The following is a 19201-nucleotide window of genomic DNA, read 5'->3' on the forward strand; positions in this document are numbered from 1 at the left end:
CCAACACAGTATAACATAGTAGTAGTATAACATAGTAGTTTGATGTTATTTTTGTAATACCTAATTTTGTTATATAGTTTTCACCAAATATTTATTATTAATATTCACTGTGCCAGAAAATGTCTTGTCTTGAATTACTATGGAAACTGCATCAATTTGCATTAGGTATTTAGAAAATATCGTGGCTAAAAAGTTAAGAAAAACGAACGTCTAACATCTCCAATAAACTCTAAAGGGAATACATGAAGAAACGAAACGATGGTAATGAATCTTGAGGTCCAGTAAATTTTAACAAATGCGTAGCAAACCACTTCAGATTTTCGTCCGTTTGGTATTGGGTCCAGGATGCCTAGGCACTTATTGTGTTTAAAGATGATCTACATTATGCCGAAAGAAACGTTTAGTTTGAAAGAAGTGGACATTATCCTGTCTAAATTTCTATTCCTGTTTACAATTAGTATACTGCGTTACTAGGACCGGCACATACACTGCATTAAGTATGAGAGGCGTTAACAAAATTACCCTATTAATTTTCAGTAGATGACATGATGACACCTATAGCAGTTTAATAGTCGTATAAATTGTTAGTTAATTCTAATTTTGTTTGAACATTTATATTTACTTGTCAAATTGTTCAAGAAAAAATATTTATGAAAATATGAGCCTTGAAAAATCAATTATATCTGCATATTGTAATAATAAAATATAGGCACAGGAAGTGTTCCCATCCTCAGGGGTTGTGATCAATCAATCAATCTTTATCGGACGCAACACTTTTTAAAAAAAATAACTAATAACAAAGTAAAACAAAAATGCGGTTTTCCCCCCCTTCTCCCCCCCCCCCCCTACACCTCTGCTATTCTCCTCAATTCCTTTCCTTTCCCAATACCTTTCAATTCTTCCCAACATTTCCTTCATCTGTTCTACCTGCCACGATGATCACTGCGTCGTCGGCGTATGCCAAGGGTCACATCATTCGTATTCCCACTACTATATCTCCACCTTACCCCTTTTTCCATGTAAATAAGGTTCGGCTAAGTGGACATCCCTTAAATGTCCAGATCACTTCAGACTCAAGGTGACTCAACACCAACTCACTTTTGATCGCGTAGCATATGCAGTCGATTGTTCCCCGCCCTTTTCTGAAGATAACATCTTTTTTTCCATTTAGCTTTCGTTCAGAATCGTTGCATAGATTCTATACGCCGTAGTATAGCAATTTTCCTATAACTTCCCGCACAATCTTTGTTCCCTCTTTTGAAGGTCGGCACGATTACCGCTTCCTTCCATTCTTCGGGCAAACCCCCTCCATAGACTCCTCTTTCTCCTGTTTTCCTTGTAGTAACTTGACAAAATATTGTTCCCATTTCTCTAATTGTATTTTTCTCTTCTATTTTTCTTTTTTTCTCCACTTTCCAAAAATGCTTTTTTGTTTTTATTTCCCTTATTCGCTATTCGTATTCTTTTGTTTCTGCGTCTTTTCTTTCCATTTACATCTTTTTTACTTGTTTTCTGTTCTCTCACACGTCTTTTCCCTCTATGCCCCTCTTCTTTCTTTTTCCATCATTTCGCTATGTCTATTTCTCTCTTCTGTACACCCGCCCACCCCCTAACCTCTTCAGTTCTCACGTTTTCACGTTGCTTTTTAACACTCTCCTTCTCCTCCGCCCCTCTATATTCTCTCCTATTTCTTTTCCTTGGTCCTCTAGTCTCCCTCTATACAGCTCCACCGTATCTCTTTTCCATAACTAAATCTATGACTGTATGTCCCTTCGTCTTTGCGTCTTTTTATTTCTTGATCTTCTTATCTTTCCTTTTAGACTCAATTCCAATTGGTGATCCGATTCTATCCTTGTTCCTATATGAAATTCATCTTTTTCTTTCAGTGTTTTTTCATTTATGCAATCATTTACCGACCTCTCTCTTTCTCCCATGGATGTGAATTGCCCGTCCCTATCTCCTTCCATATTTCCGTTTAAAATTCTCCAACCTTTCTTTTCTGATAATTCCAGTAACACTTCGCCCTCTTTGTTGCACTCTTTATCTCTTGATTTTTTCAACATAGTTTTCCTATTCTTAAAAGAACTTAGAATGTTTAGAATCTCTTCTCGTTACACATACGGCATTTACTATAAGAAAAATCCTAATATTGACTCAATTTGAGAGACTCGATGGCCTAGATCAACTTCCAAACCTTCCAAAGAATTTATTAAACAGCTTTTGAACACCTCGAATAACTTTTGAGCACGAATAGAAAAAATCTGACATAAAAACTTTATCTGGGTCGCACAGTGGATTCGAATAGACACATAATTAATTGATTGACAATGGCAAAAGCTTATTCCTAGGCTTATTCCGAATCACAATGAAACAAAATTTAAACAAAAATTTTTAAAACAAATAAAAGCTTCCAAGGCTTGATTGAACATATTAGATATGAGTCGTATGGTATCGTACATTGTACTTCACCTAACTCACATAAACGCTGACAGCTTCGGAACATCATTCAATTGTTCTTGATAATACTGATCTTGATGACTAACAAATCTGGCCTGATGAATAAAATGAACAAATTTTCGGTGGCTGTTCGGACGGCAGAACATTAAAATTTTAATAAGAAGAGAACCTTAACAAAAGGTTTCGTGTATTACATTGCTTCCTTTTTCAATTTGGCAAACTCTTTCCGGAAACGGGCAACGCGCGTTAAACTTCTTCGTTACTTCTTAACAGCAATAAAACAAGTGCGTTAATTAATTTTCACCTGATAAAACTCCTTGTCGCAACTACCAGATGTGCCTTACTTCTAAAAACCTATCTAAATTGTATAAATTACAAGAGCGATGAAATTTAAACAAGAATTGCGCATTTACAACATTTCTAAAAGGAAAAACAACACCGAGATACAAATTCAAATAGACCAAACTAACTCTGTTTGCTTAATTCGTATTTAATCCCCCAGATTTACTTAATAAATTGAAACATTTCTCATATACAGGGTGCCCCGTAATTTTTTTTAGACTGAAATAACGTCAACGGTGTTTAAACAACATTATCTGCTGGGTACTTAATATTACCTTATTTGCCCCCGCCTTTGAATGTTTGTAGCCATTTTGACACCCGACAATAAAAGTTTCAATTTCTTGATACGCTAAAATAATGCTCTCTAGGTCTCCTAGACGCTATGTTTTCTCTAGAACCTTAATTGGTTGTAGGCTGTAGCCGACGGTATCTTATAATCAATGCATGTATATTGTTATCAACCGCTTACATAAATGTATGTTAATTGTTTAAATTATTGTTCAAGTGTATCTAAGTAGTAAGTAGTAGTATTTTGGAATTGGGATAACCGATTGTGGAATTACATGACACTTTGACTTTATCTCATCTATCATCGCTTCCTAAAATGCGTTTTGCCGTAATCCACAAATTACTGGTTTGACACATTTTTGTGTTTGGAATACATCCAACGACTTGTTAAGATATATGTCCGAATATTTTAAGAAAGTGAAGTGCAACATTAACGTAATTATCTTCACTTGAGATACCTGAAAGTCTAGTGTTAAAATATCAAAGACATCATAAAATCGGAAAAAAGTTCGGAATTCGAAGTGCGGCAAAGCAGTACCAAATTAATGTAACTTGCTACAAAATGAAGCTCTGAAAGTTGCTTACTGATTGTAGCTTGAGCATTTTTGTTTTGCTGGTCATTTTGAACTTAAAACAAGTGAAAAAGTCGAACCTTCATTTCTTAACACGGCTAGCTTTCTCGAATTATGGATTCCCATTCCCTGATGAGGATGCGCTCAAAAATCCAGGGATGAAATTTGGAGGGTTACTTAATCCAGTCGATACCGTAAATTGCCTTTACTCATAAGTAAATGGGAACTGTCGTACGTGAATGATGTCACTAGATTATCAATGCTTAAAATGATTTAAAGCTCTAAACATGTTTCCGACATTTCACACATTAGGACCACTTCATTTCAACTGACATTCAAAGATAACATCTTCACTTTAAAAGATCGTCTCATTGTATAATACGTAATGAGGAAGTAAATTGATTGCTACAATTTGTACATAAATTTAAGAAATACATTAGCACCATAAAAGTAATTTATGCGTTAAGATGATAAACACAAATTAATGACCACTTGTAGTCGAAAACTATGATAAATTGAAGAAGTTGGGAAATTATCGCCATAGAATTGGTTGATCGTAGTATAAGAATTTGAGTCGCAATATTTCACCTTCGTGATTGATTTCAATGAGTGCAATTAAAAACAATGTAGGGCAAAGATTAAAGCAATGCGGCTGAGTAAATTGTGTCTTGTATCACTAACTAAAAATAAAATTGGATTGGTAAACACGACGATTGTTTAATTGGCTTAGTTAAAATTTAAGACTTGTAATTGCACGTTTAGGATGTTGTAAGATGTCTATTGCAATGATAAATCTATTTTTCTGGGTTCGTATAGTAATTTCCTGATATTTTCTAACGAAAAGTCGAGTTAGAAACCTATAAATTAAAATCAAATTTAAGCATGTGGGAGGTGGCACAGTTGCCCCAATTTTTGTTGACTAATTGAAACATTTAAAGTATTTATTACTACTTGATTGAACTACAGTTAAATTTGAATTCAATGAAAATAGTTAACACTTATCATTTGTCGAATGTTTGAAATATCAAGCTTAATTGGTCAATAGATCCTCGTATATGAAAGAAGGTCACAGTGCATACAATTTCCCTAGTATCCATTTTTATATTAAAATGAAAACAGCGTACCTACAGCTATATAGGTTGCGACGAACTTCGGTAGTTCGCACGCAATCGGTGAGCTTTTAAAATTAGTTTAATTAAATTTAATTGGTATAAAGAAACTAGACATTCAAAATTAAATTAAGTACAAATCACTTCCAATTCAAACGGAGGCTGACGGAATGGAACAGACGGACGAACTCGATGGGACTTGCGAATGGCTGTGAAACGGATGCCACAGATATCACGTCGGAGAAACGGTGTCCAGAGATTTCACGGACAGGGGCGATTGTCTTCTGACATAGGATCTGAAAGCAGAATTACGCCAGTAACAAAGCATTAATTAGCGGTATCTAAGGGAAATCAAATGCAGGAAGGCGAAGTAATATCCCCCCTTTTAACTAATAGAACAGAAAGTAGCAAAAAACTTGCCTTGCAATTAAACGCAAAATCAGTAAGCGGTAAACCTATGGCGGAAAATGTAACATGTGAAATGGGCAGAAAGAGTGAAAAATGAGGATGCTTTGAGAAGAGTACTAAAATTAACGTCCTTCAAATAAATTAAATCATTCTAAAAAATAAGTACATTCATTCATAACAACCTCGCCATTAAAAATATTTATTCTTCAACGTGCGATTAAAGTAACGTAAATTGACGTTGAGCGCTTATGGATTGCAATGTCTGTAGAAACATGCCTTTACTACCAATAATGACGGTGATGTATTTATGTTGGAATTAAGGGAGTGTCGCACTTGGTACACGCGCAATTTCTTTTATACGAATCTAGCTAAAACTCGATAGGATTGTTTTATTGGTCAAGTATTTTCTTGTCGTAAAACAAGACGGAATTGCCGTTCTGCAATTATTTTTGGGTCGTTGACATCTACTTTGATATCTTTCAAAAGTAAGATTTTAGGTAACGTTTTCAGTCACGGTTATTTGCGACTACTGCTAAGTACCGCGCGACGACGCGCTGTGATGAATTTTTGATAAACCACGTAGAGTGCACGGCTTAATTGTGAAACTCTTAATTTTAACCAGGTGTGCTCTTACAGTAAGTGTATTTTGCAAAATTGCCAAACTTCTATTTTATGCTACTTCCTGTTGGGTTTGCCAAAAAAATGGGATTCTTCAATTCGCGGGCACGACCTCGAAAATTCCATACATCGAACTTTAGACGATCGTTCATCAAATGCCATTTCGTTTGTTTACACCAATTTGGTCTAGTACGTAAATAGAGTGTATGAGTGGCAATAAAAATACTAAAAATACCACACAAGTGCTAAAGAAATAATTTCGACACTTGGGTGGCATATACAAGTAGATAAAGGGCATAATACTAGGAAGTGTTAATTTGTCTAAATTTAACAATGAATACAGTCTGGGATGGGACCAAACGCTAATTACTGTAATTGAACAAGCGATTATTGTTTACTGTTAGCCTAAATGATTTTATTAAAAAATTACTAGTAATCGTAACGCCATGGTTCGTGCTTACATCGATAAGCTATTACACGCTACACGTACTATGTAAATGATTCGAAGAATGAGTAATTATTTTCTTAGTTCTATATTTCAACAGCTTTCTGGGATCGGATAGCATTAAAAATCATTAAAATATTTCAGTGCTGGCGGCGAATGCGAACTTTTGGATTTGGATGCTGTATATGCTAAAGATACAAAAACGCCCCAGACCCCAACAATTCCGGACTCCCCAACCCCAGTAATGACGTCATCTAATGAGAAACTGATTTTCAGCACATAGACATCCAATTCAACGTAACAAATTTTAGTAAAAACCGATATACGTCGTAGCCCAGTAAAATTACATAAATAAAGGCCAATCGAAGGAAAAAATTCCGGAGTTTTGAAAATTGGTACAGTTGTTTCTTAGTGTCTAAGTTTCAAGAAAATAAAAAGTCCTTATAGGTGGGAGGTGAACTCGAGGGAGGGGAGCCATTTATAGGGGTCCATTTTTAGTTTATAAGGGAATTTTTCGAAAGAAATGAAATTCCCCTTATGTGATGGTTTTGTCCGTCTGTCCGTCTGTTTCTCATCTAACTCGAGAACGAAAAGAGACAGCGATGTCAAACCTTCGCCAATCGATTTCTACGCGTTCAAGGATCAGTGCTATTGAAAATGAGCCGGATCAAAAGCCTGCTTTCCGAATTGAGTGAAAAAAATTTCCCTACCGAAAATCGTACGCGATTCTTCGTATCTCAATAATTGTCGATTTGTCTAATTTTACCGGGCTATCGTCTATAGGTACTAATAAATGATTTCTGCAAATTTTTTTTGTTAAAAATTTGATGTTTCATTCCCATATTCGTGTCTACTTTAAAAATTTGAAAAGACAGATACTGCAAAGGCTACAACATCTGGGTCTACTGTTCGAATGCTTACGGATTTGTGGCCATTATCACTATTAGCCGCATGCTTAGCGTGAAGGAAAAGGCGTCCGTCCGCTTCTTCATTCCATGAGGGTGTTATAAGTGATAAATCTAACTCTGCCAACTTTTAATGATCCATTGCTATCATTTCGCTGTATATTTTGGAATAGCCGCCAAATGTAGGGGTTAAATATACTATTTATAATATCTTACAATTTAGATCATAGATTTTCAAACCTTTTTCGAAACATCGCCTCCTTAAAGAGCAAAAAAATAGCTACCGCCCCCTAGTCGATTAATCATAGGCATAGTTACTTTTGATTGACTTTTCGGTATACTGACCCACACTGATGCTACTTCTTAAATTGTTTTAAAACTAATATCCCCTCGTGTTATAAGGAAAAAGGAATTTCTTCATTACCCTGAATTTTGAGGGTGGCCGCCATCTTGAATTTTTTAATGACATTATAGGTCATTTAAATTTCGTTTTTATTCCGAAATATGCGTAATAACGTCTCTTTGAAGTCCTCTAAACTTGAAATCAATCCCTCCAACCGTTTCATCAGCAGTGCCTTCTTCCATTACTTTCTAGCCACCCTGTAATAGACGTGCGCATGCTATACATATTCGAAATAATGCAATTTAAGTAAAGTACGTATTTATCCATTTCAATAATAATAAATTAATCAATATTTTAGTAAAATTTATTTTCTTAGTTAATAGTACACCATGACCATCTCTCTGTATGTAAATAATCAACGACCCCCACTTACTCCTGAGCGCACCTGCCGCTCCTCTAGAATCCTCCAGCGCCCACTGGGAGGCAGTACCGCCTCCGTTGGGATCCGATGTCTTAGGTCCTTAGTTAGATGACGTCACTACTGGTGGTAAGAGGTTCGAAATTTTGGGGTCTGGGGCGATTTTTGAACTTTGATATATGCATAAACTATATTGAAAAAAGTCATGTTCGCCGCCAGTAATGAAATATTTTTACGTTATCCGATCCCACTAATGTACCAGTATTATAATAATAATGAAACGAGCTTACCTTTTCTAGGAGTAGTCCAAATGGACAATTTAATTAATGGTATGCGCAAACGCTTTCTTCGTGTCTTCTTCTGTTTTATACACGAATGTAGTAGAGAACATTTTAATTTTGCGTTCCAAAAATACGGAATTCCTGAATGGGACGCAATTGTTTAACGATAACTTTTTCATGAGTAACCAAAACTAACAACTTTTACAACCAACTCGATTATTCTGGTTCTTGACTCCAAACTTCTTAACTTTTTAAATTGAAAAGGTGTCTAATTTCTGGTTGTCAATATTACAGTCAGTCAAATTTTTTTATAAATGTCACTACTAATTTACTCGATAGACAGCTTCCATTGCAAATGCATTTGTTCCCTTGGAATGTCGGATAAGTTTAACAATAAGATGAAGAACTCTTGTTTCTAGCAATAAGCTACTAGACAATTGATGTTATTTAGTAAAAAACTTATAGGTACCCAGTACTCAGTACCTTTACTGTTCAGCAAACATTCTCATATTTGAGGAACCATAATCAATCGCGTTTAAAAGATTCGAATACGTAGTATAACTGGCTAGTTACGCTTACAGGAGTTTGCAATGAAAAAATTAGTACCACGGCTAGCTCAGTCATAATTAAACCTTCGATTACTCTCACCATGTGAAATGTCAGATCTTTATCTGCTCTTATAATCTGAAACTCAAAAACCTAATGCTCTGGTTTGATCAATACTCATATAAATTGACTAGATTAACTCCAGTTTTCCTTACATTGATTTAAAAAAAGATGGAGGTACTTCACGTAACAAACACAAATTAAATTTTTAATACCTATATCGGCATCACGTTTTCAACCTGAATCATAATCAGGATTTTTAGTATTCTTAATTAATCAAACGCTTGGTAGTTACAGAGTCCTACTCAAAACGAATTTACATATCTCCATAACAAATTTAAACCCACAGTAAAAAGTGGCATTACTGGAATGAAATGACCATTAATGAAAAAATAAAATTACCCTATCTTTGGCCTGAGTTAACTTATCGTTTATAACAAAAATACACACATTTGTTCACGGGATAACTCGTGTAAGTTGACCTCTTCAGAAATTACTTCAAATGCAAATTCCTTATAAAACATCCCCATAAACATCCTATTTCATACAATTTGATATACATGAATAAACTGAGCTTCAGGCTTACTTTGATGAACTTTGAGTTATTCACAGTAATAAATTACCGATCTTCCGCAATGTACGCTTGTAACTAAGGGTATTAACAGCAAACAAAAGATTTAATTAATTGCTTTTAATCTTTCCACAGGTAGCCGTTTGTTCGTAAACTTGTTGCACTGCATATAAACGAATTGGATGCACAACTTTTTTTCCGTAATTACGGAGCTTGCCACTACAAATTTCTTCTAAGTCCCGTCTTCTTTAAATCGCTCCCCTACTCCCTCAGACATCCCAAAAACTATACGTCGACTTTTTATTGCTTCTTTTCTGTCATCTTCAATTTCTTCTCGAACTTGTTTTAAGTCTTCAAGCAAATTATTTAAACTCGCTTCCTCTTTATTATAAATGAGGCACCTCTAAAAAGCATTCTGCGGGCCACTCTTTAATTAGGCGCAAGCCTGTTGAGGGCTCAGAACAAGAGAGGGATAATAAACAAATAAAAAAAAAATTTATTTAGTGTCTTCAATTTTCATGTATTGTATTATTACTCGCTCATCCTTTTCAATTGTTTGCGTTTCTTGTTTGATTTTAGTTGGTTGGAAATAATTTGTTGTGATATTAATTAAATCGGTTTTCTCCAAGGGACATCCTTATCTTGGGCACAGTGTATATAAAGTGTAAAAAAAGTCGAGTATACACATTGAAAGTGTTAACCATGCTTACTCGCATCATGTTCCTTTGCTTCTTTTTTAACATTTGGTTCCTACAAAGGTTGGCAAATTCTGGATAAAATTCTGGAAACGTTTTAGGAAAACGAGCGTTAAAAAACGTTATCAATTATAGTTTATTTTTATTTATTTTATTTTTGAGTGGTCGGGGTTTCAGCCAAGGCTGCTCTACCAACCCAAGTCACTATACGTAGTAAATATTTATTAAACTAGAGAGACTAATCAACATTCCTAGGTGGGAAATTTGCTTTATGAATTATTAAGTTGGCAGCACTGATCCTCCCACACATGCTATCAAGTTTATTCAGATTTATTGTCAACGTAAATTTAATTACGTGATTTATTTATTTACAAATAATTAACAATAAATTTATAACATTCTTAAAATGGGTGTATTTATAACAGTAATTATTATTTATCCATTACTATTTATAACATAACTGAAGCGCGTCGACGTTGGAACTGACTAAAATACGCTACAATTTGCTTATACAGTAAACTACAATTGTTCTAGAAGGATTCGGAATGTTCTTCAATAAACACGTCATTTTTCCCGGAAGGATTGCTTCACATAGGCCTTCGCCCTGATTCGATGTCTATCGAGATTGCTGGAATGTTCGCTACAGTATAATTATAATTACGAATTACCTATGAACACTTTACAGGGATTTTTAGCAATATTTTTTTAGGAGATAATGGACATCTTACCTATCCTTTATTTTGTTATTAGGTTTAAGGCACTTATCTATTTTGATCTTTAAAATTATATCGATACTAAAATCGTATATGAGTCCGATATAATTTCAGCTATTGAATATGTGGTTCCGCCATTGTAATCCACCTCAATTTCTTTTCATTTGGGAAAGGAATCCCATTTCATTACTGTATTACTGAATTCAATTCAAAATGGAAGTATAATTCAAAATTTTGTCTGAACACTGAACATATCTTCAAAACAATATTTTTTAAAGAAGCCTTAAAATTGTAAAAAAATATGCTGCCAATCTCCATACTTTAAAATTGAGGTAGTGGCGTAGGTATGCCTGCAGAGCCAAGGGAGGCATATAATTTTTAATAGCAACCACTTTTTTTAGTGCATACCTTTCATGCTGATATATCCCAAACAGTGTGCTTGCTGTTTAATATTATGTAATGAAAACTAGTTTTGTTGCCAATATCACCAATAAATCACTATAATAATTATATTGGTGTTTTTGTTTTATTTTTTGGTAGCACACATTTTATAATTGTAGATACCATAACAATTTCTTTGCAAAAATTACTAGTTTTGAATATTGATACAGTGTGCCAGACAAAATTTCCACTCTGTATGTAACACTGAATTAAATTCGCATTTGCAATTGAAGCCTTTTTATTCTGATTTATTTCCTAAAACATGATTGAATTTTCGCTAACACATGAAACTTGAGCACTAACCTTACTATTTGTATGATAATTCAAATGAATTAATCATCATCGTTCTAATTTAGATAAATACGAGTGCATTCAAAGCTATAATTACAAATACCTACATCTTTTACATACTGCCATTTAATCTTCTTGTCACGGGCTAAAAGAGACGTGACCGTTTAACAAACAATGAAATTAACCATCCGAAAAGCTTGTTAACCTCACCTGCTCCAGGATTTAGGTACTCTTAAAATTACGTAAACATTACCACCGAAAACTGGCCAGTGAATAATAAGTCAAGTCCGTATAATTCTTACATTATTACAATCACGTAAATTGTCTTGGAATGATATTTTGGATAATCCAAAATCGTGGTAGTAACAAAAAGTAAACACATAAAATTTACTAAATTAAGGGAAATTATTTTTGACTTGAGGCTGGAAGTTTAAAAACGTACGGCATTTAAAAATAAAATTTAATGGACCTTGAATTTCGTAAAAAGACAATAAATTTGCCCATTCCCTCTATTTTTAACAAAAATGTAACTTATCGAGCATAGCGTCCTTCCCATTCATTAGGTGTACATTTGATGAGTTCATTTTTAAGTAAGCCCATTAAGAAATTATGTAAACGCTTTTTTTGTTTTATAAACTGTAGTCGTCCATTTATTCTTTTTTTTGCAGTGAAAGGAATTGATGGACCCACCGAAAAACACTAAGTGCTGAAGAAGTTGGACAACGTTATTTAGAAATGTGGCAGTTGGCACTTTTGTCGTTTGTTATAGGTGAGTTATGTATTTGTTTATGTTAGGTTTAAAAAAAACTGTTTGGGATGTTGGTGGTGGGCCGTAATCGTGTTACTAGCTACTCTATTTCCTATTTTTGATATCAAAAAAAGGAGTTTTGGCATCTGCTTTTAGTGTTAGATAATTGTAAAAGGCTGGCTAGACGAATCAACTTAATAGAACAAGAGTAGTTAATTAATATAAATTATAGACTTCATGTATGTGAAATTTGGAGCTTATACATTGTTACTTGGCCTAGGCCGTGGATGGTGACCGCTGAAAGAAACTAATTTTATCACAGCGTGTACATTGGCCTCTCTTGCTCAACGCAAATTTCGAGTATTATTGTCTAGTGCTGTAAGGTCATCGTCATGTGTGGCATTTCGTTATTACTGGTGACATTTTCGTTCTATTTGGTGTACCTACTTATTCGCATTGTCTAAAATAGGCATCTACTTATAACTTTCGTCACTGCGATCCACAGCAGAGATACTCGTATATAATCAAATATATACCGTTTCGTCCTCGGTTTGGTTTTATTACATACCTAATAAATTATAATCGATCATGACTATTTGTAATATACCTCAACCATTCCGAAAAATTCTCTTGCAGATATTGTCGATGAATGTTGATTGTGCAGTACCCATATTTATTAAAATGAAATAATAACAATAAATTGGTTTTTAATTTCTGGAATTGGAAATATCAATTGTCAGCCACTGCAATAACCATCACCATCTGCATATACCTACCTACAATTTTCCACAAACTCCTTGAAGGAAACGAATTATGGAAAACAAATCTAAACTGATAAAGATATAAACTTAAGATTTAAGAAAACAGAAGCGGGAAAATTACTAAACAAGTCATATACCTACCTACAAAAAAAGCGGCTAATTAGACTGGAAATGGATTGACGAAATACATTACGGAATATAAAATTTAGAAATGAAATGAATTTAGAAATACAGTATATCAGATTTGGAAACTACCAGGAACTTTCCCAACTTTTATCTGCAACATGCATTTCAAAGTGCAGCTGCAACAAATGCCGGATGTTATTTTTTTTATTTAAAACAAATTTTACCAGAGTTTGAGAGAGCAGAGTAAAATGAGGAGAAAAAAGGTTCATTACAAGTTATCAACGGGTTAGTAATAGAGGAAACGTATTTCGTTTAAATTTTATTGGAACTGTTGAGACAAGGACATTGACACCAGGAAGCTAATGAACAGCATTTCCCAGAAGAAAAATAATAGTAATGTTACATTTACGTTGTGAAGGAAGTCAAGTAAATTAAAATTAAAGTCGAAATGGAAAAAGATGGTTTTTATGTTACAGATGTGTTACACTGTGTTGAGCTAAACTAAAATGAATCGAAAATAACATTTTGACCTCTGAGGTATATTCTTTGAATTAATTCCAGAGTACTACAAAAACGAAAATGGTCACAATTTTCCCACTTCCCGCAAAGTAACATTAGTGCACTTTTCCAAATGGAGAACGTTGGGTACTGTAGATTCTTGGTCCTAGAATTTGCCCACCCACGTTAAAAATGTGACAATTATTAGAAAGCCTTTAGCCCGAAAAACTTCTTTATAAAATAACTTATGGAATTCTTTGAGAGCAGTGGAAGATTTCTTTAACTCTATTTAGGAAAGCGATAGTCTCTGCCGTTTCCAAGAGTAGATTTTCATACATTTTATGGTAAAAACCAGCTCGAACCCGATTATGTAAATTTGCATTGTTTTAAAGGTTCTAAACACCAGTCCATGTTCCATATGAAATCCTCTTTCATATCTTCATGAAGTTTCATGCCTTTTTGGTTGCCTCTTCCAGAAGTTTGTGTTTTGTGTCCTGTATCTAATTCATGCGTGCTTGTTTACCCACCTACGCTATTTTATTACAACATTATTTGGATTTTCATGCCTTCCTAACTTGACATGTTTACCTACTATTTTTTCCATAAAAATATTCGCGTAATACCTAATGTACTCTGTTATTCCTTATTTAATTAAACCTCTTCAATCCCAGATTACTCTGTGATTGAACACACCTCTTGCACACCTTGTTGATACTTCCATCTTGTATCCTTACCATTCTGCTTAATTTCATGCCTCCTTCAAGAATCTCTCACGTCTACACAATTTCGCCGCCTTTTTTGCTCTTCATTTCTTTACTCCCTCGAACATGCCGCTTTACACACACGTTCTGTGACTGTTTCCTCCACTCCTACTTTAAACTGCTCACACTTTCTTCACCTTCTTCCCTTTTGACTCCACTAGATCTCCACGTGAGAGAGCAGGCCATTCGGGCATTCCTGCGTCTGAAAAATAAGGGGTTGTTGAATAGCAGAGGCATTGAGGGGGGCCACTCCCGAATTCTGGGCGAGGCGATCAAGCGTCTGCCTATCCTAGAGGGGAGATCGGACTCACTCACTCCTCAATTCATATTAGGGAAAAACTATCACATCTTCTTTGATGAGAATATGGCATCCCAACCAGATATATTCATCTTCACGGATGGATCTAAGACAATGGAAGGTACAGGCACTGGTATTTACTCCAAAGAACTGAACTTCCATATCACCCAACCACTAGGTAAACTTCCTACTGTATTCCAGTCAGAGTTGGTAGGATTAACGCTTAGTGCAAGAACAGTTCTTATGCATAACATAAAGAACAAAACTATCAGAATCTCAAGTGACAGCAGGGCTGCCTTGCAGTCACTTGGTCACTGTAAAATTACCTCCAGGATGGTTTCCGAATGTCACCACGTACTAGAGCAAGTAGCAAGCAGCAACACCCTTGAGCTCGTATGGGTCAAAGGGCATGCTGGAACGGAAGGTAATGAGAAAGCCGATAAATTAGCCCGACTGGCCTCAAAACAGGCGTTTTATGGTCCAGAGCCGGCTCTTCCACTTACAGTTACAACTGTAAACACCCTAATAACTCAAGACACCCAAACCCAGCACAGGGCTAGGTGGAACTTGATGTTAGATTGTCGCCATGCGAGAGAAGCCTTCAGAGGACCATCTCGTAGCTTGGCGCGTTTTTGTACAGGGCTATCAAGGAAGAACCTGAGGTTACTCGTGGGCATACTTTCTGGGCACTGTAAACTAAACAAGCACATGCACTGCATGGGTTTGGTGGAATCACCATCTTGTAGAGGATGTTACACAGACGACGAGACGGCATACCACATACTCTGTGAATGTCCCGCTCTAGTCCAACTGAGACGATCCATGTTGGGGGAATCCTGGCCGGACATGGCTACGATTAGAGCCGCCTCCCCTTCCAGCGTCCTAAGGTTCATCTCACGTGTGGGATGGCTTGAGTGATGCTGAGGGGTCGGGCGACCCTAGTCAGGGAGGTAGTACAAAGGGCCCGAATTTGAGGCCTAAGTACGCGTGGACACTGTTCACCCTCCTATCGTAATCCAGAATCCAGAATCCAATCCCTTTTGACTCATTATCACTTTCTTTTTTAGGCTTCTATCCTACCTGAATTTTTAAAATCTCATTCCTACTTGCCTTTCTTATTCACTTCTGTGCCCTTTGCGCATCCAGCAATTTTCTTCTGATTTTTTGGCCCATTTTTCACAACTACCCCTTATGTCCAATACGCAGCTTTTTCACTCGGGATAAAATATTTCAAAATAAAGTGCATAAATCTCATCTCAACTGTTCACTGTGACGAAGATTCAGAAACTTGAGGACCCCAAGAGCAGCTCAGTTTTCAGTCAAATGAAAAACTTAAGAGTTCTATTATCTTTTAGAACATTCAGACATTTTTTAATTTCATGGAGCTTTAGAACCTTTAGAACCTTTGAACTTGTATCTGTTTAAGGTTCTTCGGCAATTTTTTAATATTAGCAACTGTCATGGGTCACTAAGAATAAATCAGCTAGTAACAACCAGAAGCACGACTAAGCAATATAAAAAATTGCCAAAAATAAATAGAAGCCTATTTCAACGATCGCCGTTATATCTTGGACCAAAATTATATAATGTTTTACCGAGTAATTTTAAAAATGTAAGATTCACAAAAAATCTATTCAAAAATGGATGATGACTCAAACGACATTTCTGGACAGTATATTAATTATTCTTGCATAAACATTTGCTAAAAATAGAACAAATAACGAAATAATGAAAAAAAAAGTAAAATCAAAACTTTTTGTTGACTCCATAAAAAAAATAATGAAATTTTATTAACTAAAATTTATATTTTAATGTTAAAAATTCACTTCCTTTCTGTCTCTTTTCTCCTCTTGTTTTTTTCTTGTAGATGTCTTAAAAAAATTTTTTTTGTTTATATTACTTTCATGTAGTGAATGCACCTGTATAACATGATGTATGGGAATAAAGTCAAAAATTATTGTTATATTATTATTATTATCAAAAGTCTTCAAAATCTTCAGAACCTTCGGAATCATCAGACACGCACTAACTTTTAGGATATGCAAAAGTATTCAATAATTTTTGACCTTCCAGAAACATTCGGAACAGTCTTATCTCCCACACACCTCGTTGGGAAGGGAGAAATGGGACACATTTATTCATGGTATTGGTAACGCCAGGAAAGAGAAAAATTGTTCTGTGCCCAGAAGTTATGGTAAACTTGATGGAAAAATAGATAGGTGATTATTGTAACGTGCTTCTTTGTGGTATTGATGGCGCCAGAACGGGAGAAAGGGATTTTAAAATCGGAAAAAAATTTTTGAGGGTCCAGAAGTGTTAAATATGACGGAAAATTGCTAGACGGTTGTTACGACATGCGTATTCTTGATATTAGTGGCTCTTGCAGTAGAGAAAGGAGACTTTAATGGGCGAAAAACATTGTTGAGGGTGCAGAACTGCTAGGTTTAATATATCTTACAGGTTTGAATAATGGCTAACCGATTAATAAAAATAAATAAATAATCGCTTATACTGATTAATCAACTAATCGATAATCGATTAATCAAGTATTCGATTAAAATTTTATTTATATATAGCAATCAAAGAAGTTTTTAATAAACCTTTGTTCTATAGACCCTTAAGAGAGTTTTAAAAGAATATTATCAGGAGTTGAATCAAACAAACTCTGAAAGGATCGTGATGGGGATTTTGAGAATATCTTAAGGAATTTTCGAATTGGTTTTAAAAAATTGCAGGGAACTGCAGGGGTAGTTTGAAACAAAATAACTGTATGTTAATTTCAAACCAATTTAGAAAGAATTTTAGAAAAACGAAGAGAAGTTCAAGAGACTTTCAAGAGAATATTGTGATAGTTATAAGACTGATAGGTCATAAATCATAACTTATCCGCAACTTCGGTATGATGTAATCAACCATCAACAGTACCTACAAACCACCCATAGAAAAATTTATATTGCATACCTACTCCTGAAGAGGATTTAAGTTTTTTTAAAAAACTTCTGACTGGACCAGAATTTTAATTGTTCTAAATGGAATTTTAATCAAAATACAACACCAAAACATTTCTCATTTAACCTATCAATAGTAAGCCGTTGTATATGATATTAAAATGGTGAAAAGACCTGGAAATAACTCAAATTTTCAAATGGCACTCGAGCACCGATGATTCATAAAGTTAGTTGCCTAAAACGTCAACCAACCCTCCTATACTGAGAGAGTGTTTTCGCTCTCTCGACAACCAAAATTGTCCATTGTTTTTGCTTAAAACCGCTTTTTGTGGAAGAGAATTATTGTGAAATTGTTAGTAACGGTTAAATACAAAAGTATTGAGGTGATTATTTTAACACGTATCAAAATGTGAAATGCGCTGACTAGATCAATCAAATGGGTTTTGTACGGGGTTATCCTGTGGGTCCTGATTTTTTATATGAACATTTTTAGACTTGGACATAGGAAATCTGATTATAATCAGTCTCAGTATAGGGAGAAAACATATACTGAAATTGAAAGGTACTCTAATTTCTTCTTTCGCAGTCTACAAATGTCAAAATCCTAACCCCCTTATTGTAATTTGGGTTAAAATATTTGCATAAAATAAAATCTAACGTGATTGTAATGGCCGTAGCTTAAAATCCATGACAACCATTGTTTCAATCATCGTTGCCATGGATTTTAAGCTTCGCCTACACTAAGCTCCGCTTAAATTTGTCGGTGCAAACAGCCATTAATCATTTTAAATTTTTTCCTTTAGTAATTATCTTACTTTTATGCACTAATACATTGTTAAACCTAACTGGCAATAAGTTATAATATGACGACGGAATGCAATATTTAACTCATTTAAAAAACTTTCCCAAGTAAGTCTTGTTGAAATACACAAAAAGGAACGTTAATTTTCAATTTTAAATTTTTGACGCATAACCGTAAAGATATACAGTCCTCTAACTGGTTAACAATTATAAAATTAAATGTACAGTTTAGATTGTTTAACATTGTTTACATATCCAGAGGTTCCTCATTCCTGTATAACGTAGATTTTACCCTAGGACCAGGTCGGCATCCTGGATAATAGTGGCCCCTTCAGAAGATATGGACCGACTCCACCCTTAAATAGGCAGGAAGAAGAGTCAGTGAAGGAAAAAAAATTGCTCAAGAAGCAAAAGAATACTTCTAGTCGCGGTAAAAATGTAGAAAAAAGAAATAACAAAGATGTTTTAATTAAAGTAGTTGAACAAAAAGAAACAAAAGCAAATATTTTAGCAACAAGACCGTAAAAACAGATTTAGAGAAATCTTTAGGTATTAGCGCGGATCCAAGACCTTGATTTAGTTATATCGGAGATATACGTATGTCTGTGGTTATATTTATTTATCATGTTAAAAAACTGTTTTTTCAGTTTTTCGCGATTTTCTCGAAACTCCTTTATCGGAGTTTCTCGAAACTCCTTTATCGGAATGATATTTTTTATTTTTAAAATATAAGTCTTTACGAACATTTTGTACTCCT

At 34.8% G+C, this 19201-nt stretch overlaps 1 protein-coding gene across 4 annotated transcripts in view; it reads left to right on the forward strand.

The window, feature by feature from the left end:
- Positions 1-19201, forward strand: part of LOC116171348 — a 91249-nt gene that overhangs the window by 68798 nt on the left and 3250 nt on the right. For all 4 annotated transcript variants that reach the window (XM_031488129.1, XM_031488130.1, XM_031488128.1 and 1 more), the window contains one exon: positions 12172-12272. In XM_031488129.1, coding sequence (XP_031343989.1) covers positions 12239-12272 — 34 coding nt within the window. In that variant the 5' untranslated portion in view covers positions 12172-12238. The remainder of the gene's footprint in view (positions 1-12171; positions 12273-19201) is intronic.

This window comes from Photinus pyralis, unplaced genomic scaffold (assembly GCF_008802855.1).
Source record: "Photinus pyralis isolate 1611_PpyrPB1 unplaced genomic scaffold, Ppyr1.3 Ppyr1.4_LG5, whole genome shotgun sequence".
NCBI classification, from domain to species: domain Eukaryota; kingdom Metazoa; phylum Arthropoda; class Insecta; order Coleoptera; family Lampyridae; genus Photinus; species Photinus pyralis.